The 24,232-nt window shown below is 38.0% G+C and overlaps 1 protein-coding gene across 2 annotated transcripts in view; it reads left to right on the plus strand.

Moving 5' to 3' along the window:
• LOC150076569 (helicase ARIP4) overlaps positions 1–24,232 on the plus strand; it is a 566,013-nt gene that overhangs the window by 134,088 nt on the left and 407,693 nt on the right. For both annotated transcript variants that reach the window (XM_090388127.1, XM_090388128.1), the window contains one exon: positions 4,462–4,915. In XM_090388127.1, the coding sequence (XP_090244253.1) occupies positions 4,462–4,915 (454 nt within the window). The remainder of the gene's footprint in view (positions 1–4,461; positions 4,916–24,232) is intronic.

Raw genomic sequence — 24,232 nt, forward strand, 5'->3', positions numbered from 1 at the left:
GATGGACAGGGCAGTGTCGAGTCAGTTTGGTGTGACATAAGCATAGGGAAATCAAAATTGAGAGTAGGAGTGTGCTATAGGCCTAATGACTCTGATGAGTATAATAAGATATTGTACAGGGAAATAGAGTGGGCCAGTAAATCAGAGAGTCTTATAATGGGGGATTTTAATTTCCCAGATATTGACTGGAATTTGTGGGTTGGTCACTCGCACACTAGCAAGGCTTTTGTGGATTTATTGGATGATTGTTTTCTACATCAGCATGTTCGTGAGGCAACAAGAGGGAGCCATACTCTTGATCTGATTATCAGTAGTGATTCTTCATGCATTAAGAATCTGCAGATAAATGAACCACTAGGTGGCAGTGATCACAGTGTGTTGAAGTGGGATTTACTCAAGGAGGTAACTACCATCAGAGGTAAAGGGAAGGGTTTTTGCTTTCGTAAAGGCGACTATGATGGACTGAGACAGTATTTAAATTCTATACAGTGGGACCAACTGATGATGTTACCAACAGCAAACTCAAAATGGGAAGCATTCAAGGAACTAATCTTGGAGGCTACCAGGCTTTACATACCAACTAAGAAATATTGTTCAAGGTTTAGGCCAAAATGGTTGTCAGATGAATTAATGAGACATGTGGCAGAGAAGAAAAATGCATGGGATACATACAAATTAATGGGTGACATGGAAGCCTATGATAGATATAAGTTGGTCTGTAACCAAGTCACAAAGGAGATTAGGCAGGCAAAGGCAGACTGCGAAAAATCCTTGGCAAAGGATGCAAAGAAAAACAGAAAAGAGTTCTTTACATATTTGAACTCGAGAAGGAAAGGGATGAATCAGATTGGTCCACTGGATATTGATGGTTCAACAGTTGAGGATCCTGCTCAGGTGGCTAACAATCTAAACAAGTATTTTGCATCTACATTCACGCATGAGGAGTTATTCAGGAAGGAGAATGATGTAGGTAAAGTAAACATTGGCAGTGAGCTGGATGATTTTGTAATAACTGAGAGGAAACTGGAGGAGAGATTGTTGAGGATAAACATAAAAAAGGCACCTGGAGTGGATGGGATCTATCCAGTTATATTAAAGGAGGCAGCTAAGGAAGTATGCAAACCCCTAGCCATAATTATGAGAGCTTCTTTGGACTCAGGGGAGGTACCCATAGACTGGAGATGTGCAAATGTAACCCTAATTCACAAAGGAGGATCAAAGGCTGACACAAGTAATTATAGACCTGTTAGTTTAACTTCTGTTCCAGGTAAATTAATGGAGGCACTGGTTAAAGAAGCACTGCAGGATCATCTAGACAAGAATTCAGTTATAGCTCAGACACAGCATGGTTTTGTTAAGGGCAGGTCTTGCCTGACCAATTTGATTGGATACTATGATGTAGTCACAAAAGAACTGGATGCAGGGAATAACTTTGATATTATATATTTGGATCTTAGAAAGGCTTTTGATACTGTTGCACATGGAAGACTGCTGCACAAATTGGAGCAGTGTGGCATTGGAGGCAAATTGCTGCTATGGATAAGGGGATGGTTGAGTGGCAGAAGACAGAGTGGTAATCAATGGACACTGCTCAACGTGGACTAATGTTATTAGTGGAGTTCCTCAAGGTTCAGTGTTGGGTCCGTTGTTGTTTTCGGTGTTTATGAATGATATTGATGATGGGATATCAAGTTTAATGTCCAAGTTTGCAGATGATACAAAGGTTGGCAGGGTCGTTAAGGACACTACTGACGCTATGCTGCTGCAACAGGATCTGAAAAGGTTGAACAGATGGGCTAAGAGGTGGCAAATGAAGTTTAACATTGAAAAATGTAAAGTACTACATATGGGAAACAGTAACCCCAGAGCAACGTATCAACTCTGCGGTACTACACTGACAGTGGTGGAGAATGAAAAGGACCTGGGGGTAATTGTGCAGGCAGATATGAAGTTCTCTGAGCAGTGCAGACGAGCTGCAAGAGTAGCTCATGGTGTCTTGTCAATGATATACAGGAATTTTTCTATCAGAGATAAGGAGGTGATTATTCCCTTGTATAAGACAATGGTTAGGCCACATCTTGAGTACTGTATACAGGTCTGGAGGCCTCATTTCAAGAAGGATGTAGAACTGCTGGAAGGGGTACAGAGAAGGGCAACAAGATTAGTGAATGGAACAAAGGGTTGCTCTTACGAAGAAAGGCTTAAGTTTTGCAAATTACAGAGTCTGGAGACTAGGCACCGGCGAGGTGATCTGATAGAGGTGTATAAGGCTTTGAATGGTTTGAGCATGCTCAATGCCAATGGGGGCGCCTCCGTAGCCAGGTGGGAAGGAGCAGCAGTGCATAGCACACGCTTCTTGATTAGACCGGGGTTCGAGCCCGTCACCACCAAATACGGAGAATGCGGAAAGGTCAGGGAACGACCACCGCATATCCCGGAGCAATATGGCCTTAGTTGCTAATGCTCCTAAAAACCAAATAACAAACAACAATGCCAATGGGATTCTTCATCTTGCTCAGAATAATCACCTCAGTGGGCATAAATTCAAATTGAGGAAGGACGGATGTCGGATAGATGTGTGGAAATTTGCCTTTGGCCAGCGGGTGGTTGGTTGGTGGAACCGACTTCCATCACTTATTGTTGAAGTTGATAGCCTGAACAAATTTAAAGCTCAACTGGACAGGTATTTCGAACGAACAGAGGGGTGAAATGGGAGTGGGGTTTTTTTTTTTTTTTTTTTTGGCTGATGCTGAATGAGCTTGCTTTCTTGCATCATATGCCTCTACTAATGCTAATGCTAATGCTATCATCAGCCATAATGGTGCAAGGAAGCCTGAGGTTTATGCTACACCAGCCAAAAAAAAAATTCCCGAGTTACCCTGAGAGAGAGAGAGAGAGAGAGAATGAATTAGAAGTAGAAAGGACTCACCAAGAAGAGAAGAATGATATCCAGCTCAGGACCCTGGATGTGCCGATCCCATACTCACCAGATATGAGCCTCTGGATTTGATAGAATTGCTCTCCTTCCCACACCAGGTGGAAAAGACCTGAGTTCAAATCCTGTCTATGATGGGGGGGTGGTTATGGCTCTTTTTCACAACATGGCTGAGTTAGTCAGGCTCATGCAAGGGTAGCATAGTTTTTTCTCCTGGAAACTCAGGTTTTTCATCCATCAAAATTGAAAATCAATTTTAAGACATGCAGTTTATAAACAATATACACAGAGCAATATGGCCTTAGCTGCCAATGCTCCTAAAAAAATAAAAAATATATGATTACTGAAGACACACAAGAATTACTGGTAGAAAAAGAGGCAGGCGAAGCATTTGGAGGTAAAACCAAATCAATTCAGAGGATGACAACGCGGATGAAAATTCTAAACTTTCAAATTTTACATTAAAAAGCATACAGGAAGGCATAAAGTTAGCCGAGCAATTAGAATCTTATCTTTTTGAATGCAGATTCTTGAATGAAAGGAACCCAAAATTCAAAAGGGAGCTTCAAGAATGCTTAGTTCCATATTCACAAAGATTTATGAAGCAAAAGCAAGCAAAACCAGATTACTGATTTTTTAAAGAGAGTAGGAGATACACGAAATCTAGAATGGTGTATTTTTGTTAGTTTTGTTAACATTTTATTAACGAATAGTGTATTTTTGTTAGCTTTTGAAACATAGCCTCCTTTTTGTACTTTTTCTTAGTCCCGTATAACATGGTTTCATACAACACAACATTTTATAGGAACTTAACTACCGTGTTATATGAGGGTTACCTGTATATATATATATATTGTGTTATCAAGTTCTGGTATGTAATGCATTATACAATTGCATTCTTAATGTTATTAACTTAGTTTATACCTTAATAAAACGCTTCTCAGTTACTTTCCTACGAAACTACAAAAAGGTATAGGCAATAGTGATATATAAAGATTTAAGCAACTAAACAACCATTTCTAAGCAACTGCCAAACCCCAGTAAGAAGCAATTTCACTTATTTTATCAAATAAACACAAAAAAAATTACTGTTTATTATATTATTCACAGTAGAAACATTAAATATGTTATATATTTCATTTGTTATTAAAGTTGGAGAAATATGTTTTAAGAGCACTGACAGGTTATTATGATTGTTCAATTTATTAAAGCACCAAACCTAGACATATTTCCTTTTATGTGCTCTCAATTGTAAAGTACTACACAATGTCAAGTGATTATACATTGGGAGGTATGTGCAGTGAAGTGAAATCAATTACATTTATATTTATTTTTTGTTAATTAATTAGCAATTGATTGGTTATATACTTTCTCATCTGTTAATTACAGAAAATGAAAAAAACTTTAATTTAATAAATAAAAACCTAATGGACATGAAATGTAGTGCACTGTGTATATTAACTAATTTGTGTAATATAATTTATATTAATTACTTTTGTGAATCTGTTTATTTATTTTTTGTTTAGGAGTTCTAGAAGCACACTGTAAGGCAGCAGAAGATCAACATGATGAACATGGATTACCTAAGCCTCCTGTAACAGCCGAAGTAATCCAAGAAGCAAAACATCTCAGGATAAAATGTAGTGAGAGTGACAAAGAAGATAGTATTGATATTATGCCTTCCCAATCAAATTTAAGGCATAACAGGGAAAGGTCCCCACCTAGAGAGTGTACGCTAGAGAATTCAGTGAATTTAAATTCCAGCAGGATTATAGCTACATCTAATAATTTACTTGAATCTGCAAATGTAGAGATTAAAACAGTAGATGTAAAAGACAATTCCAATATTGATATAATAAATACTGACAAAAAACAACAAAGGTCTCCTTCTCCTGCCCCTCCTATTTGTGATAAAGAAATTAAAATGGAAGACAAATCTATGAAGAAAAAGAAGTTGCCGTTTGAGAGGTGTAATATCAGGTATAATTTTTGGGTGTTCTTATTTTTATTTTATTTTTTATATTACCCTATATTTCCATAGATAAATACTGTATGATCAATATTCTATGCAGTACTACTATGTGGTAATAGTATTGCACTATTTAGTCCAGGTGTGACTAAATATGCACTTTGATTTTCCAAGCAAAAGTGACTTATAGATTACCTAGTTTTGATCATAAAGATACAGTGAAGATTCAGAATCAACAAACTTAAGTACTTTTGGTAATGCGTTTTGTTGTGAGGCTTTCCTCCCCTCCCCTTCTGACTTGCTAAGGAGAAGTGCCAAAGCTTAGTGACAGAGGCTAATTTATAAAATCAATTAGTTACTGGTATAAAAATTGTACTAACTGTTTGTACAGGCGGGCCTCGATTAACGCGATTAATTCGTCCTGCGAGCGCATCGCGAAAAACGGAACCGCGTTAATCGAATATAATAACCAATAGGAAAAATTATAATTGGTCCTTGACCTTCTGGAATGTCCATAAAGAATTTTAAAAATACCTTTTAAATAACTTTTTAACTGTATATAATGTAAAAGATAATGAAAATAATTATGGAATTAAATGTTTATTGCATAAAACAGCGGTTCTTAAACTGTGCGCCGCGAAATATTTTAAATTTTCGAGGGAAACACAGCGATACTCGACATCTGTCGGACACCGCGCGAACTACTAGCTCGAGGTAGTTCACAGTTTCAGCATTTCTTATTAAGTTGTTTGGACCTAACTACTAAACGAAACTGTTAGGTATTTCTTTTGGTCTGGGTGCGCCTTCAAAAAATTACTGAGACATCAAAGGCGCCGTGAACCGAGAAACTTTGGGAACCTCTGACATAAAATACACAATGAAGAAATTACTGTTGCGGAAATATTTGAACAGTGTTGACTTTCTCTTTTCATCAATCGATTTCCGATAGCCGACAACAATCTTCTCTGGGCCATGGCGAAATAATAAATAAATAAATTTTTTGTTTATACTCCGGCACGACAACCAAGTCAGTAGAGTTTACAATAAATCGTCAATACAAATATTTATCGTATTTAGTAGTCACGGGCTTGAACCCCAGTCACTCAAGGAACGCGTGCTATGCACTCTCGCTCCTGACCACTCGGCTACGTCAGGCCTCTAACTAAATATCGCAGAGAACATCAAACCTTTTGTTTGAGGTTCTATGCGATACGAAAGATTTCATCTAATTCTTTTACCGTTATCTCCTTCGAGGTAACATTTTCATCTGGCTCATTTAAAAATTTGAATTTTTAAATTTGAAATGCAGGAGACAAACACGTCTTCTTCCGATGGTTGATGGAACACACCGAGGCGGGCAGCAGGCAAACGTTTGTTTATTGACCGTACGACTCGCGGTAAGCTTAACGCGCGATACAAATCTTTTTCAACTATCGCATAAAAAAAAAAAAAAAAAAAAAGATCGCGTTAACTGGAAATTTCCATCGTTTAAAGTGAAAAGTGGTATCATTTTTCAAATAGCGTTAACTGAATATCGCGTTAATCGAACTCGCTTTATGCGAGGCCTAACTGTACTGGTACTGAATGCACTTGAAAAGAATTTTATTTTCAAAAGGGACCTGTTAGGTGATTTGAGTTGCCCAGATCTGACTTAGGTCTGTATAATGAATATCTCTTGTTGAAAATCATTATTTTCTCCAGTCCTCAGCTGTTATTTCTTTAAAGTTTGATTAATCAGCATTAGCAGAGACATATGATGCAAGAAAGCAAGATTTAAGCATCAGCAGTTTAAAAAAAAAAAAAAAAAAAAAAAAACCTTCTTGTTTCACTGATCTATTCACTCCAGATGTTTTTCTAATTCTGCCTTGAATTTATTTAAGCTGTCAACTTCTACGACAGATGGAAGTTTGTTCCAGCAATCAACCACCCGCTGGCTAAAGGCAAACTTCTGCACATCTATTCTACAACTGTCTTTCCTCAATCTGAATTTGTCCCCTCAGGTGATTAATCTGGTCAAGAGGAAGAATCCCATCAGCATTGAGCATGCTCAAACCATTCAAGGCCTTATACACTTCAATCAGATCATCTCACAGGTACCTAGTCTCCAGACACTGTAATTTGCAAAACTTAAGCCTTTCTTTGTAAGAGCAACCCTTTGTTCCATTCACTAACCTTGTTGCCCTTCTCTGTACTTGTTCCAGCAGCTCTACATCCTTCTTAAAATGAAGCTGCCAGACCTGTTATAGTACCCAAGGTGTGGCCTGACCATTGCCTTATACAGGGGGGTAACACCCCTTTTCCCTGCTAGAAAGATTCCTGTATATATATATCATTGACAAGACACCACGAGCTACTCTTGCAAACTGTCTGCACTGCTCAGAAAACTTCATATATCTGACTGCACAATTACCCCAGGTCCTTTTCATTCTCTACAACCCTCAGTGTAGTATCACACAGTTGATACGTTATTCTAGGGTTACTGCTACCCATATGCAGTACTTTTTTTGTCAATGTTAAACTTCAGTTGCCACCTGTCAGCCTATCTGCTCAACTTTTCTAGATCCTGTTGCAGTATTGTACTGTGATTAGTGTCATCAACAACCCTACCAACCTTTGTATCATCTGCAAACTTAGACATTAAGCCTGATATACCTATGATTAAAAATAGCAAGAGCCTCAAATGCCAAAAGTTAAGACTGAAAATATGCATTTTAGTCAAGGCTTAAATAAAACCGGCACTCACTTCATTATCCATTTTGTTGTATGAATTATATAAAAATGGAGGTATGGGAAGGCCTCAGATTAAAGACTAAAATCATAAGTTAAAAATCTTTGGTTAAAATTAAAATTAATCTCAGAGGAGGAAAAGGTGTACTGCATCATCCTCTAGTTGTCAGTTTTAAAATGTAAAACTGTAAAGTTATGATTAAATGTGAATGTAAATGCAAAATACTCATTCAGTTTGTCAGCAACGTGAGCAGGATCATCAACATTCGAGCTATGGATATCAAGTGGAACAATTTGATTCATCCCCTTCCCTCTAGTGTTGAGATATCAAATCTTTTTAAAAACTACCTCGTGCCCAGAACACAAAATTGGCAAAATTGCACGCCAAAATTGGCTAAATATTTAAAAAATACTATACAGAACACAAAATGCATAATGCTTTAAAAAAAAAAAATGCTTTATTATCCTTAATCATGCCAAAATTTTCGCTCCAAAATTCTTGAAATTCTCTGCTGTTCTCCCTCTTTATTTGAATGGTTTTGTTTCTTTTGTGGTTGAGTTGACATTCTAAACAATCCATAAAGGGCAAATAGCAGTTAAAATATTTATGATAATTAATTAAGAATAATCTGCAATCTCTATGTGACATACAAACCGTAATTGAGAATGAAGGAGGCTACACTAAATACTGAATGTGGATAATATATCTTACATAACTTTACCAATAACTTTCTGAATAAATGTGTGAAATATATGAAATTTTTTCTTAATTTCGTTTCACAATTTCGTCAGTACATCTCACCACTCTGACTTCAAACAAATCACTACATGAAGTTTGAAATTTTTTGGTGATGCTCTTAATTCCACATGCCCAAAAAATTTATATGTGTGGCACTTTGGGCATATGTGCCATGCTTTCGCCACACCTGCTCTAGTGTTTACATAAGTAAAAAGATTATTTGCCGATTTTTTTTGCTTATATCTGCCTTAGGCTTCTGTATCGCCCAATAATTTATATGTATCCCATGTATTTTCCTTCTCTGCCATGAGTCTCATCTTACTTTAGTTCATCTTACATTGGTTCATTTAGGCCTAAACCTTGAACAGTATTTCTTAGTTGGAATGAAAAGCCTAGTAGCCTCAAAAATTAAGTCCCTGAAGACTTCCCATTTAGAATTCAACGTTGGTAACATCATCAGTTGATCCCAATGTACAGAATTTAAAAACTGTCCGAGACCCCTGTAGTCACCTTTATGAAAGCAAAAGCCCTTTCCTTTAGCCTTGATGGTAGTTACATCTTTAAGTAATAACCACATCAGTACATTGTGATCACTGTCACCCAGTGGTTCCTTTATCTGCAAATTCTTAATGAATGAATAATCACTGCTGATAATCAGATCAACAGTATTACTCCCTCTGGTTGCCTCTGGAACGTGCTGCTGCTGTAGAAAACAGTCATCCAATTAGTCCACAAAAGTCTTGCTAGTGTGCGAGTGACCAATCCACAAGTTCCAGTAAATATGTGGGAAGTTAAAATCCCCAATTATAAGACATTTTGATTTACTAGCCCATTCTGTTTCTCTGTATAGTTTTCATTGTACTCATCAGAGTCATTAGGCCTATAACACACTCCTAATCTCAATTTTGCTTTCCCAGTGCTTATGTCACACCAAACTGACTCTACACCGCACTATCCAGTGATGTTGACTAGCTGCACTTCCTTGGATTTTATGTGTTTCTTAACCAATATCATAACCCCTCCTCCCTTCCTATCCTATTTATGCTTCCTGTACACATTGTACTCTCCAAATTCCAGTTCTGCATTCCTAATATCTCTGTGACACCACGTCTCTATTATCCCAGCAATATCTCCCTTTGAAGTTTTGACCAGCACCTCAAATTCATCAAATTTATTTACCAAACTCCTAGCATCATTGGTGTACACACAAGTATACATTCACCTGTTCCTATTCTTAGCTACCCTGACACAACCCATGTATTTAATTGTTCTGCAATGACTCCCAGCAGTCTCTGGAATCCCCTGCACCTTGTTTTCCAGGCTGCTGCTCATTTCAATAGAATCTGTGCAAGATTCACTTTCACCTCTTCCAGCAGCAGCTACTGTTAATCTATTAGTCTGTGTAAACCCCCAAACTAGCAGTTTTCAGACCCACCTAACACTGCCTCAATAGCATCAGCAAATATTCTTGCACCCTTTCTATTTAAGTGTATCCCATCCTTGTAGAAACTATTCCTCCTGTTAACAAGCATAGACCATGCTGAAAAAAATTCCATCCCACGTGCCTTGCACAGTCTCTCGAGGCGCCTTTGTAGCCAGGTGGGCAGGAGCAGCAGCAGTGTGTAGCACACGCTTCTTGATTAGACCGGGGTTCGAGCCCGTGACCACCAAATGCGGAGGATGCGGAAAGGTCAGGGAATGACCACCGCATAACCCCGGAGCAATATGGCCTTAGTTACTAATGCTCCTAAAAACCAAATAACAAACAAACAAACAAACAGTCTCTCGAGGGCTGAATTGATTGACAAGGCTCTCATCATATACACCCTCCTATCATGGCTGTCAGAATTGCACACTTTCAAGTTTAACCCTAAGGCACGACTTTGGTTATTTCTAACATAGACTCTCTAAAAATAGAATCCTCTAATGACAATTAGTAAATTCGAATAAGATTAAAAGAAGTGGATTGTTTTTTGCTTCAAATGAATGAGTCATCTGGCATACGGAATCATAAACAGTTGATAAGTATTGTGTGTTTTGTTGACCAGGACTTCATTAAAGAGTATTTATTTTGCAAGGAGCTTTCTGAAACATCGACTGGTTAAGACATTTTTCATGCTACTGATGACTGTAAAAATTCATGGTATTGAATGGAAACACTTCAAGTGTTTGCAACAATGCCATTGCAGCTATGATGGGGAAAACAAATGGTTTTATTTTGTGCATAAAAAGGCATAACCCATCAATACAAGTTACTGAGTGTGTCCTCCATCGTGAAGCTTTAATGGCAAACCCTTGTCAGAGCAGCTTGGCATGACTTTGAATGTATCAGAATTGTTAATTTACTGAAATGAAGCACTACCAACTCTTGCCTTATTTGAAGCACTTTGTAAAGAAATGGTTAGATCAAAATATCGTTCCCTACTTTTCCACACAGAAGTTCACTGGCTTTCCCGAGGTTTGTACAGATTATACACACTTCGTAATAAGATGGTCAGGCCACACCTTGACTACTGTATACAGGCCTGGAGGCCTCCTTTTAGGAAGGGTATAGAGCTGCTGGAGTGAGTGCAGAGAAGAGCAACAAGATTAGTGACTGTAACAAAGGGGTTGCTCTTACAAAGAAAGGGTTAAATTTTGAAAACTACAATGTCTGGAAACTAGGCGAGGTGATCTGATTAAGGTGTATAAAGCCTTGAATGGTTTGAGCATGCTCAGCTGATGGGATTCTTCCTCTTGCTCAGAATAATCGCCTTTCAAATTGAGGAAAGACAGTTATAGGATAGATGTGCGGAAGTTTGCCTTTAGCCAGCATGTGGTTGATTGCTGGAACAAACTTCCATCTGTCATTGTAGAAGTCGGCAGCTTAAATAGCTTCAAGGCAGAACTAGACAAACATTTGGAGCAAGTGGATGGATGAAAGTAGAAGGGTTTTTTTTTTTTTTTTGGCTGATGCTATATAAGCTTGCTTTCTTGCATGATGTGCCTATGCTAAAGATCAAGCTCTTTCTATTAAATAATAATGAGCATTGTTTTCTAAAACTCCTTGAAAATAACTTTTTGTTGCCTAAACTTGCTTACATAGGAGACATAGTTGAGCATCTTAATGAATTAAGATGCTCAAATATAGAAAATATTTTAATATATTTGGACAAATTAAATGGTTTTAAGAATAAATTAGAGCTGTGACAAAAAACCTTAAATCTGAATCATTAGAAATGTACCATCAGAAGCAAGTGGCAGAACAGAATATTAGGTTTGGCTGAAAAACATTTGAATTTGCTACGAGATAATTTTTTGCATTGGTTTCTATCAGCAGCTTCAATGACTTTTCTGAAGTCTGATTATTTTTTGGGTTGATGTTAAGGAAGAGTATCTTCAAATATCCAACTACACTATTAATACTGCTAATATGAATATTAATACCTCTGCAAACTATTTTTCAATATTAATGTTAATAAAAAATGACAGTTTGCTGGGTCTGGGTCTCTAATATAGAACCAGATGTTAAATGTTTATGTTCCCAACAGGTACAAGTGTCTCACTAATTTTTTATATCTGTGAAAATAAATTTTTTTTGGTTAATATTACACCAAGCTGCTTTTATTTTCTTCCACTGTCACTTCAATTGATTCTACAAAAGTTTCTGATTAATAATAGCATTAGTAATATAAACACTATAAACAGAGGGTCACTATAAACAGTTGAAGCTGTTTATAGTGACCCTCTTTTTAATGTTTCGACACTTTATAACATCCTGTGTGGTTGGTCCTAGCCAATTTCTCATTAACCTAATGCTATTTTACATTCAGTATAATGACATTGAAAAAAATATTCCTCTATAACGACCATAAATTTTTACCACTTAATCTGAATTTTTATTTTTTTATTGCAATATTCATGTTAAAAATGACAGAATGCTTCAAATATATTGAAGTAATTGATGAGCTTGCAGCCTGATTGTGAGAAATCGTTTCTTAAGATTTCTCATGCACTTTTCCTTGCAGTGTGGTAATGAAATGAACAGCAGCTAGAAGTTAATTTCATTATTTGGAGTGTATGTTTATTGGTATGGCTCCAAAGCAGACAGCTTTGTCACTTGCTGATAAAAATAGGATTTTGCAAGTTGTAGATAATGGTGTGCATTCTAAGACTGACATTGCCAAACTTCAGCATTCCTAAAGTACTCTATTCACTGTTCTGAAAGATCAGAAAAAGATTGAAAGTTTAGAGAAATTAGTTGCACCGGTTAGGATTTCAGCATGAAAGACAAAGTATATCTTGAAAGGGTACTTGGAATGGCTGATGATGATGCGTGCAAAAATTGTTCCCATAGATGGTAATCTTTTAAGGGCTAAGGCTGAATTATTTGTGCATCGAATGGATATTAAAGAATTTAAAAGTTCAGATGTACAGTTCCAGAAATTTAAGACTAATAGTTTGTCTTTCAAAATGTGTGTGGCCCAAGTACAGTAAACCCCTGCTATTCGCGGGGGTTACGTCCCTGAGAAATGCCGCGAATACCGAAAACGCGAATACTGAGTTATGGCTCCCATAGTGATAAAGGGGTTCCGTTCCAAAGTATGAAATATATAAGAAAAACTAGTCTAAAATTTTGTCTATGTATGTATTATATGTACCTTCATAATATGACTATGTACATAGTGAAATGCAAGCATATGGCATCGAAATGAAAATAAGAAACAATTTAATATTAAATGTAATATTTATTAGAAATTTCAAACAAATCTTTCAAACCAGCGCCTTTGCTAGCTAAAAAAACTTATCCCACCCGTGCTATCACCAGTTTCGCTAAAGTGTTGATAAAGGAGTTTTGCCTTTTCATGAATGATGAGTGAACTTAACGGAATTTTATTTTGAGTTCGGTCTTCTGTCCTCAGATTTAAAGCCTTTTCCATTTTTTCTAATTTAACATCACAAGTTACAGAGCAAATTTTTGAAGCAATTAGCGCGTTTTCACGGACACTACGTCGGATTTTTTCTTCCGATTTCTTGATTGATTGTATTGTTGACTCATTGATTTTATAATGTTTTGCCACTGAGGAGACACTTTCACCATTAGAAATTTTATCTAATAACTCAATTTTATTCGCTAATGTCATCACCTTCTTTGATCTTTTCACATTTGCCTTGTTATTCGTAGCCATATTTTTGTAGGGGTTAGAAAAGAATTTGTCCACAATAAAGTCACTTTCTACCGTTAATACACACGAAAAAGTCTGTTTTACACAAAAGTCTGTTTTGCGGTAGTGATAAATCTACCGCAAAACGGTAGATTTATCACTTTTGTAGCATATAAATTGATAAATTTATTCAATTTATAAGCATATAAATTAAAAGCAAACAACGAAACCTTCCATGACAAGAGCATAACACATATTGAACAAGGATTAGCGAGAAACATCCACGCTCGCGATTTTGTGACCCCTTTCCCCCCACCCACCGAGCACTGTTTTGACCGGTGAAGATAATTTTAGCCACGCCCATGTTTTTTTATTGCGGAAAATGTTCACGGCGCTTTCAAATTCACATTTTTTTAGGTTTCATTTTATATTAAATCGGCGATGCGAATACAGATACCGCAAATAGCGGTGGTTTACTGTATAGCCATGGACATTGATGCTACAAAGGACTGGAAGGAAAATTGTTTAAAAAATGTTTAACTGGGAAAAAGTCCAAACAACAGACTTTTTTTTTTTTTTTTTATGAGAACCCCAAACACGAGAGGTATTATAAACTATAGTACTTAGTACCGTGCTTGGGTTGGAGGTTGAGAAGACGAAAGAAGATATTTGTTGATATTGGACTTGAACTTCTGTAGATTGTAATTTTCAGGAAATACGTATGAAGGAAGGTTGTTCCAGAAAACGGCAGTTGAATGAATAAATGAGGAAGATGAAAAGTTGGTTCTGTGGGTTTGAAGTTGGACAGTAAATGGATGTTGGCTGGTGGCGGCACGTGTTCGGACTGTTTTGAAAGAGAGAGCGGGAATTATAGAAGCCAATTCAGAAGAACAGTGTCCATGGAAGTATCTGTAGAAGAGGCATGCAGCAGAAACAGTGCGTCTATGAGACAGCGAGTGGAGAGACTCTGTTAGAGATGAATCATTAATTAACCTAACTGCCCTCTTCTGAATGGAATCAAGAAGCCTGAGAGAGGTTTTGGGGGCACCACCCCAGATGTGGGAACAATATTCCATGGCAGGGCGGATTTGCGATTTATACAGAGTGAGCAGCTGTTTGGGAGAAAAGTAACGCCGAAAGCGAAAGAGAAAACCAAGTTTTTTAGATGCAGAGGAAGCAATATTTGTAATGTGCTTGTGCCAAGAGAGATTAGAAGTCAGGGTAATCCCCAAAAGAGATATATCATTTTGCCTGGAAATCAGAGTGTCACTAAAGATAAGCATAGGAGCAGAAGAATCCTTTTTGCGAGATATAAGGCAAGAATGAGTTTTAGAAGGGTTGAAATCAACTAAGCTGTCTTTGCCCCACTGGAGAATTACCTGAAGATCGGCATTTAAGGAATTGGCAGCAGATTTTCGAGAACTTGAAGCTGATTGAGCTGGACAAGGTTTCTCAAATTGGAAAGTTGAATGCAATGTGCTATCATCGGCAAAACTATGGATAGGATTTCCAGTCAATGGAAGAAGGTCATTGATATACAAGAGGAAAAGAGTGGGGGAAAGAACTGAACCTTGGGGGACACCGGCATTAGTGGAGAAGTTAGAAGACAGAGAGCCATCTACCATCACCCTCAGTGAGCGATCAGAGAGAAAACTGGATAACCAATTACTAAAAACAGTTGGCAAACCATAAGATGGAAGCTTGTTTAGAAGACCTTTATGCCAAACACGATCAAAAGCCTTTGAGATGTCAAGAGCAACTACTTGTGTTTCACCAAACCTTTCCATTGAATTAGTCCATAAATGGGTAACATAAGCCAGAATATCACCAGTGGATCGACACTGACAGAATCCATACTGGCGATCGTTGATCAGACGGAAGGTTTCTAGGTAGTTTAAGAGTTGGTGGTTAATTGATTTCTCCATTACTTTAGAAAGAGTAGAAGTAATTGCAATGGGACGATAATTGGATGGGAGGGATTTGTCACCCTTTTTAGGAACTGGCTGGATATGAGCAAATTTCCAAGCAGAAGGAAAAACACCTTTGGAATAAGAAAGTGAAAAAAGGCGGCAAAGAATAGGAGTAAGTTCAGGAGCACAGGTTTTGAGAACAAGTGGAGAAATACCATCAGGACCTGGAGCTTTCTTAGCATCAAGATTCATCAAAATCCTTCTGATATCCTTTTGACGGAAGACCACAGGAGGCATTGAATGGAGCGTGTTAGGAATGGTGGGAGGTGTTTTACCAAGATTATTAATACATGAGCTCAAAGAAAAATGGGATGCTAGGAGGTCAGCTTTATCCTTGGCTGAAGTGACAACAGAACCATCTGGTTTGGACAGAGGTGGGAGCAGAGATGGGCAAAAGTTGCGGCCAATAGCTTTGGCAAGAGACCAGAATGCTCGGCTACCATTAGGGCAAGAAGCAAGTTTTCTACTTTTAGCCTGTTCAAACTCTAGTTTGGACTGATTAATAAATGCTTTACAATTGTTGCGAGCTTTGGTGTAGGCAGAAAATGAAACTGAAGAATTAGAAACAAGCCAATTACGATATGCAACGTTCTTCTCTTGGACAGCCTTAGCTCATTTATTGGAAAACCAAGGTTTAGATAAAGGACGAGATTTTAAAGTGGAGTGTGAAATAAAGGATTCCATTCCTGCAAGAATAATTTCACTGACACGATCTGAGCAAACGTTGACATCAGAAGTTTTGAAACAGTAATCAGACCAAGGAAAAGAAGAAAAGAAGTCTCGCAGGTCATCCCATTTTGCATTCTTGTAATGCCAAACAATACGAGGTTGGGAATAGCCATGAGATCCATGACTACCGTTCTTCTAGCAGCAAACATGTCTGACATAGAGAAGCGTCCTCCTTTAATCATTGAGAAAGCCCCAGAAGCCTCAATGCTTTAAAGGTTTGTATTGAGAAAACCAAAAGGCATGGATGACATCACAAATCTACAAAGAATGGATCAGACTTTTGCTGTTTGTGGATAACTGCACCCCTCATTGTCAAGTAAATGACCTACGTGTAATCATTGTCGAGTACCACCAAATGTGACATCAGTTCTTCAGCCATTTGATCAAGGTGTAATCCAGTGTTTTAAAAAAACTAAATGTCTTGAAAGAAAAATTCAGTGCAAAATTAACATCCTTCAGGAAATGTATTTATGTGCTTCAACATTGGATAAAATTGATGAAAAAGTGATCACCAACTGCTTCAAACATGCTGGATTTTACTGCCTTGAATGATGGAGTATGTGAAGTTTTGCATGCTTCTTTCTCTATTAATTGTGAAGAACAGTCTGATAATAGGGAAGAAATATTTGAGCATGTGCGTCATCACCTAAACTTACAGGAAAACTTAAGCTTCAAAGATTACACAGAAATGGATGCTGACAATGAATGTTTCAGGATATGCACAAATGAAGAGGAACTCAGAAGACGTAAAGGAAGCTTCTGAAATTTGTAGTGATCACGACGAGGATCCTACTGTGATTGAACAAGAAGTTTCAGTGAAAGATGCTCATCAAGGATTAGAACTTGTACATTGATTTTTTTTTTTTCAAGCACAGCCTAACTGCGAAAGTGAAATAACTGCAATAGCGCACCTTCATAATTCTCTTTTAAAACATGATCTACCATTGAAACAGCATTGTTTGACAGATTATTATAAAGTATGAAACAATTCTCTTGTTAGATCTTGATTTGTGTGTAGCCTAGTGGTGAAATTTACAATTTAATTGTAACCTTACCATGCTCTACAATCAATGCAAAATTTATATTCATCATTTTCTTGTTTAATACTATAGTACATATTATAAATAAGATTATACTATACTTAATTGGTAGAATTACATTAAATGTTCAAGCTTTTACTTGTTTAGTTGCTGATTTTATGAACGATCAATATAATGGTCTTCCGTTATAACCACCGTTTTTCCTCATTCCCCTAGGGCAGTGGTTTTCAACTGGGGTTCCGCAACAACATTCTTGGGGTGCCATGTAATTTGGGGGTTTAAGTTACTTAAAGTTATTATTATTATTTTTTAAATTTATATATTTATTTCATTATAAAAAGGGTACAATATAAAGGGTTCGGTACAATGTATATTGTACTGTATCTTTTTAATTTTGTGGTGATCTATAATTGATCTTTATTTAGTACCTCTATATAAAGAATAAAATTATTATATTATATAGGTATATATTAAAAGGTCGAAAACCAGTGCTAGGCCTAGGGGTGCCATGAAAAAATTACTGGAACAGTAAGGGCGCCGTGAACCAAGAAAGTTTGGGAGCCCTAGGGGGTCATTTAGAGCTTTGACTGTATGTCATATTTGTTACGTAAAATCTCTTATGCTTAAAATCTAGCATTTTGTAAAAACAAGGAAAAAACACCTTCAAGGTATTTTTAACTAAATGTGGGTAATATGTATTTTTACAAAACTAGATTCATTTGAAAATGAAATTTTTTTTTTTTTAACTTAAAAAAATTAAACTTGATTAGATTGCAGATCAGTGCTCTAGAGGACCACTTACTTTAGTCATGTACTTTGAAAGGTTATTCATGAGAAAAACATCAAAGTGTGTGTTGGGGGGGGTCATGATTTCCTGGTATTCTGGTAGGTAAATGAACTATCTGTGCTATGTCTTTTAAAAATTGTAAAAAGGCCAGCATCTCAAACAGCTGGATTCATGTGACTAGCAAACTGAGGCCAGATGCAGTTGTGAACATTAAAAACAGTGAGCAATTAAAATTACCTCACTGTTAGAAAAGTTGGACTGGAGAAAGTCGTTTCAAAGAAGGAAAGTCAAAGAGTTCCACGTGAGGTTGGGAGAATGAAAGCAGCAGCAGATGAAATTAGCATTAGCAGATCCATATGATGCAAGAAAGCAAGCTTATACAGCATCAGCCAAAAAAAAAAAAAAAACCTTCCCATTTCATCCCTCCATTCACTCCAAATGTTTGTCTAGTTCTGCCTTGAATTTATTTAAATTGTCAACTTCCACAACAACAAATGGAAGTTTGTTCCAGCAGTCAGCCAAACACTGGCTAAAGGCAAATTTCCACACATCTATTCTATAACTGTCTTTCCTCAATTGAATTAATGCCCCCTCAGACGATTAATCTCAGCAAGAGGCATTAAGCCCTTCAGCATTAAGCTCACTCAAACAATTCCAATGCCTTTACACCTCAGTCATATCACTTGCAAGTGCCTAGTGTCCAGACACTGCAATTTGCAGAACTTAAGCCTTTCTTCATAAGAGCAACTCTTTATTCCATTCACCAATCTTGTTGACCTACTCTGTACTCATTCCAGCAGCTCTAGATCCTTCCTAAAATGAGGCCTCCAGAAATGTATACAAGGCGATAATCATCCCTTGCAGGTTATCTGCACTGCTCAGAAAACTTCATATCTGACTGTGCAATTATCCCCAGATCCTTTTTATTCTCCACTACCCTTGAGTGTAGTGCAGAACACATTTGGTACATTACTCTCTGATTACTGCTACCCATATACAGTACTTTGCATTTGTCAATGTTAAACTTCAGTTGCCACCTCTAACCCCATCGGCTTAACTTCTTTAGATCCTGTTGCAGTAGCATACTGTCATTAGTGTCATTAACAACCCTGCCAACCTTCGTATCGTTCGCAAATTTGGATATTAAGCCTGATATACTTCATCAATAGCATTAATAAATACAGAAAACAACAATGGGCCGAACCCTGGGGAACTCCATTAATAAAATTAGTCTATAAAGAACAGTGTCCAGTGGCAGATCCAGAAAAAAAAAATGACAGAAGAGACACCATTTTGTGCACTGGGATGGCGATCACATTAGCATCAGTGTTGCCAACTATAGCCAATTGAAAATAGCTGAGCTGCAATGCAAAAAATAGATAAAATCCTATGTTAACAATAAAAAAAAAAATTTTTTTTGTAGCTAAAGGGAATTTAAACGATTGGTGTATATTTTCGGAAAAATGACAGGGGGATACGTGCACCAGTACCCCTACCCGAAACCTGCCACTGACAGTGTCCATGGTATCCAATACTATGGATACTGTACTGACCAATCTGATTGGATACATCATAGTAACCAATCAGAATGGTCAGACAAGACTTCTTAGGTGCCTCCGTAGCCACGTGGGAAGGAGCAGCAGTGCGTAGCACTCGCTTCTTGATTATACCGGGGTTCGAGCCAATCACCACCAAATATGGAGGATGCGGAAAGGTCAGGGAATGACCACCACATATCCCTGGAGCAATATGGCCTTAGTTGCTAATGCTCCTAAAAACCGAACAACAAACAAGACTTTTTCTTAACAAACAAATACTGTGTCCTAACTATAACTGAAGTCTTGTCTAGATGATCCTGCAATGCTTCTTTAACCAGTGCCTACATTAGTTTCATTGGAAAAGAAGTTAAACTAACAGGTTTGTAATTACTTATGTCACCTTTTGATCCCCCTTTGTGAATTGGGGACATATTTGCATATCTCCAGTCTATACGGATGTCACCTTAGTCCAAGGAAGCTCTCATAATTATGGCTAATGGTTAGCATTAGCATTAGTAGAGGCATTTGATGCAAGAAAGCAAGCTTATGCAGCATCAGCCAAAAAAAAAAAAAAAAAAAAAACCCACTTCCACTTCACCCCTCTGTTTGTTCAAAATACCTGTCCAGCTGAGCCTTAAACTTATTTAGGCTATCAGCTTCCACGACAAGGGATGGAAGTCTGTTCCACCAACCAACCACCTGCTGGCTAAAGGCAAATTTCCGCACGTCTGTCCTACATCTGTCTTTCCTCAATTTGAATTTATGCCCTCTCAGGTGATTATTCTGAGCGAGAGGAAGAATCCCATCAGCATTGAGCATGCTCAAACCATTCAAGGCTTTAAACACCTCTATCAGATCACCTTGCTGGTGCCTAGTCTCCAGACACTGTAATTTGCAAAACTTAAGCCTTTCTTCGTAAGAGCACCCCTTTGTTCCATTCACTAATCTTGTTGCCCTTCTCTGTACTCGTTCTAGCAGCTCCACATCCTTCTTGAAATGAGGCCTCCAGACCTGTATACAGCACTCTAGGTGTGGCCTGACCATTGCCTTATAGGGAATAATCACCTCCTTATCCCTGCTAGAAATATTCCTATATATCATTGACAGTACACCATGAGCTACTCTTGCAGCCCGTCTGCACTGTCAGAGAACTTCATATCTGCTTGCACAACCACCAGTTTCATTCTCTATCACTGTCAGTGTAGTACCACAGAGTTGATATGTTGCTCTGGGGTTGCTGTTTCCCATGTGTAGTACTTTACATTTGTCAATGTTAAACTTCATTTGCCACCTCTCAGCCCATCTGCTCAACCTTTCCAGATCCTGTTGCAGCAGCATAGTGTCAGTAGTGTCCTTGACAACCGTGCCTACCTTTGTATCGTCTGCAAACTTCGACATTAAGCTTGATATACCATCATCAATATCATTTATAAATACAGAAAACAATAATGGACCCAACACTGAGCCCTGAGGGACTCCACTAATAACATTAGTCCACGATGAGCAGTGTCCATTGATTACCACTCTGTCTTCTCCCCCTCAGCCACCCCTTTATCCACAGCAGCAATTTGCCTCCAATGCCACACTGCTCCAATTTGTGCAGCAGTCTTCCATGTGCAACAGTATCAAAAGCCTTTCTAAGATCCAAGTATATAATATCAAAGTTATTCCCTGCATCCAGTTCCTTTGTGACTGCATCATAGTATCCAATCAAATTGGTCAGGCAAGACTTCCCCTTAACAAAACCATGCTGTGTCCGAGCTATAACTGAAGTCTTGTCTAAATGATCCTGCAGTGCCTCCATTAATTTTCCTGGAACAGAAGTTAAACTCACAGGTCTATAATTACTTGTGTCAGCCTTTGATCCTCCTTTGTGAATTGGGGTCACATTTGCACATCTCCAGTCTGTGGGTACCTCCCCTGAGTCCAAGGAAGCTCTCATAATTATGGCTAAGGGTTTGCTTACTTCCTCTGCTGCCTCCTTTAATATAACTGGATAGATCCCATCCACCCTGGGTGCCTTTCTTGTGTTTATCTTCAACAATTTCTCCTCCACTTTACTCTCAGTTATTACAAGATTCTCTAGCTTACTGCTAGAGTTGAATGCACCTCTGGCTTTCCCCTCACTAAATAACTCCTCATGTATGAATGTCGATGCAAAATATTCATTTAGTTTATTAGCTACCTGAGCAGGATCATCAACAGTTGACCCATTGATATCAAGTGGACCAATGTGATTCATCCCCTTCCTTCTAGAGTTTACATAAGTAAAGAACTCTTTGCTGTTTTTCTTTGCATCCCTTTCCAAAGATTTCTCGTAATCTGCCTTCGCCTGCCTAACCTCCTTGGTAACTTGGTTACAGATCAACTTGTATCTATCATAGGCTTCTGTGTCAAGTGTTAATTTGTATGTATCCCATGCATGTTTCTTCTCTGCCATATACCTCATTAGTTCATCTGACATCCATTTTGGCCTAAACCTTGAACAATATTTCTTAGTTGGTATGTAAAGCCTAGTAGCTTCCAAGATAAGTTCTTTGAATGCTTCCCATTTTGCATTTGCTGTTGGTAACATCATCAGTTTGTCCCACTGTATAGAATTTAAATACTGTCTCAGTCCATCGTAGTCGCCTTTACGAAAGCAATAACCCTTCCCTTTACTCCTAATGGTAGTTACCTCTTTGAGTAAATCCCACTTCAGCACACTGTGATCACTGCCACCTAGTGGTTCATTTATCTGCAGATTCTTAATGCATGAAGAGTCACTGCTGATAATCAAATCAAGAGTATTCCTCCCTCTAGTTGCCTCCCGAACATGCTGATGTAGAAAACAGTCATCCAATAAATCCACAAAAGCCTTGCTACTGTGTGAGTGACCAGCCCCCAAATTCCAGTCAGTATCTGGGAAATTAAAATCTCCCATTATAAGACTCTCTGATTTACTGGCCCACTCTATTTCCCTGTACAGTTTCTTATTATACTCATCAGAGTCATTAGGCCTATAGCACACTCCTACTCTCAATTTTGATCTCCCAATGCTTATGTCACACCAAACTGACTCGACACTGCACTGTCCAACGATGTCCACTGGCTTCACTTCCTTGGATTTTATGTATTTCTTAACTAATAGCATAACCGCTCCTCCCTTCCTATCCAGTCTATCATTTCTGTAGATGCTGTCAAATTCCAGTTCTGCATTCCTTATATCTGTGTGACACCACGTCTCTGATATCCCAACAATATCTGCCTTTGATGTTTTGAGCAATACCTCAAATTCATCAAATTTATTTACTAAACTCCTAGCATTGGTGTACACGCAACGATACATGCACCTATTTCTATTCTTAGCTACCCATGTGTTTACTTGTACCGCAGTGACTCCCAGCAGTCTCTGAAATATCCTGCATCTTGTTTTTCAGGCTTCTGCTCATTCCAATAGAAGCAGTGCAAGAATCTCTTTCACCTCTGCCAGTGGCTACTGTCAATCTATTGGTCTTTGTCTCGCCCCAAGCTAGCAGTTTTCCGACCCACCTAACACTGCCTCGATAGCATCAGCAAATATTCTTGCACCCTTTCTATTTAAGTGTATCCCATCCCTGTAGAAGCAATCTCTCCTGTTAACAAGTACAGTCCATTCTAAAAAAAATTCTACCCCTTGAGCCTTGCACAATCTTTCCAGGGCCGAATTGATCGACGTCTCTCATCATATACTCCCTCCTATCGTGTCTGGGCAGAATTGCAGGCACTTTCAAATTCAACCCTATTTCACGGCTTTTTTTCAACAGTGACCCGTACTTGTTAAGCAATTCTGCCAGTCTCCTACTCTTGATATCATTAGTGCCAATGTGTACAACTATATCACCTTTTGTGCCCTTAAAAGATGATATCTGCTCTACAACGTCATCAACCTTTGCCTCTGGCAGACATACCCTGGTCCTGTTCCACCTATCCTTTTTACAAAAAGGATAGTTTTTGCTTACTTCCTTTGCTGCCTCCTTTAATATAACTGGATTGATCCCATCCACCTCCAGGTGCCTTTCTTAAGTTTAATTTCAACAACTTCTCCTCTACTTTGCTCTCAGTTATTACAAAATAATTTAATTCCCTGTCAGAGATTCATAAAATTCTAGCATTCACCTCCCAGAATATCTCCTCATTTGCGAATGTAGATGCAAAATACTCATTCAGTTTGTCATCTACCTGAGCAGGATCATCAACAGTTGAATCATCAATATCCAGGACAAATCTGATTCATCCCTTTCCTACGAGAGTTTTACTTAGGTAAAGAACTCTTTGCTGTTTTTCTTTGCATCTTTTGCCAAGGAGTTCTCTTAATCTGCCTTCACCTGTCTAACCTCCTTTGTGACTTGATTACAGACCAGCTTATATCTACCATAGGCTTTTGTGTCAACAGATTGTTTATATGCATCCCATGCATTTTTTTCTCTACCATGTCTCATTAATTCATCTTGACATCCATTTAGGCTTAAACAGTATTTCTTAGTTGGTACGAAAAGACTGTTTGCTTTCAAGTTTAATTCTTTGAAGGCCTCCCATTTAGAATTTCCTGTTGGTAACATCATCAGTTGGTCCCGTTGTATAGAATTTAAAAACTGTCTGGGACCACTGTAGTCATTACAAAAGCAAAAATCCT

This window comes from Mastigoproctus giganteus, chromosome 13 (genome assembly GCF_048544385.1).
Source record: "Mastigoproctus giganteus isolate SK-2022 chromosome 13, ASM4854438v1, whole genome shotgun sequence".
Lineage (NCBI taxonomy): Eukaryota > Metazoa > Arthropoda > Arachnida > Uropygi > Thelyphonidae > Mastigoproctus > Mastigoproctus giganteus.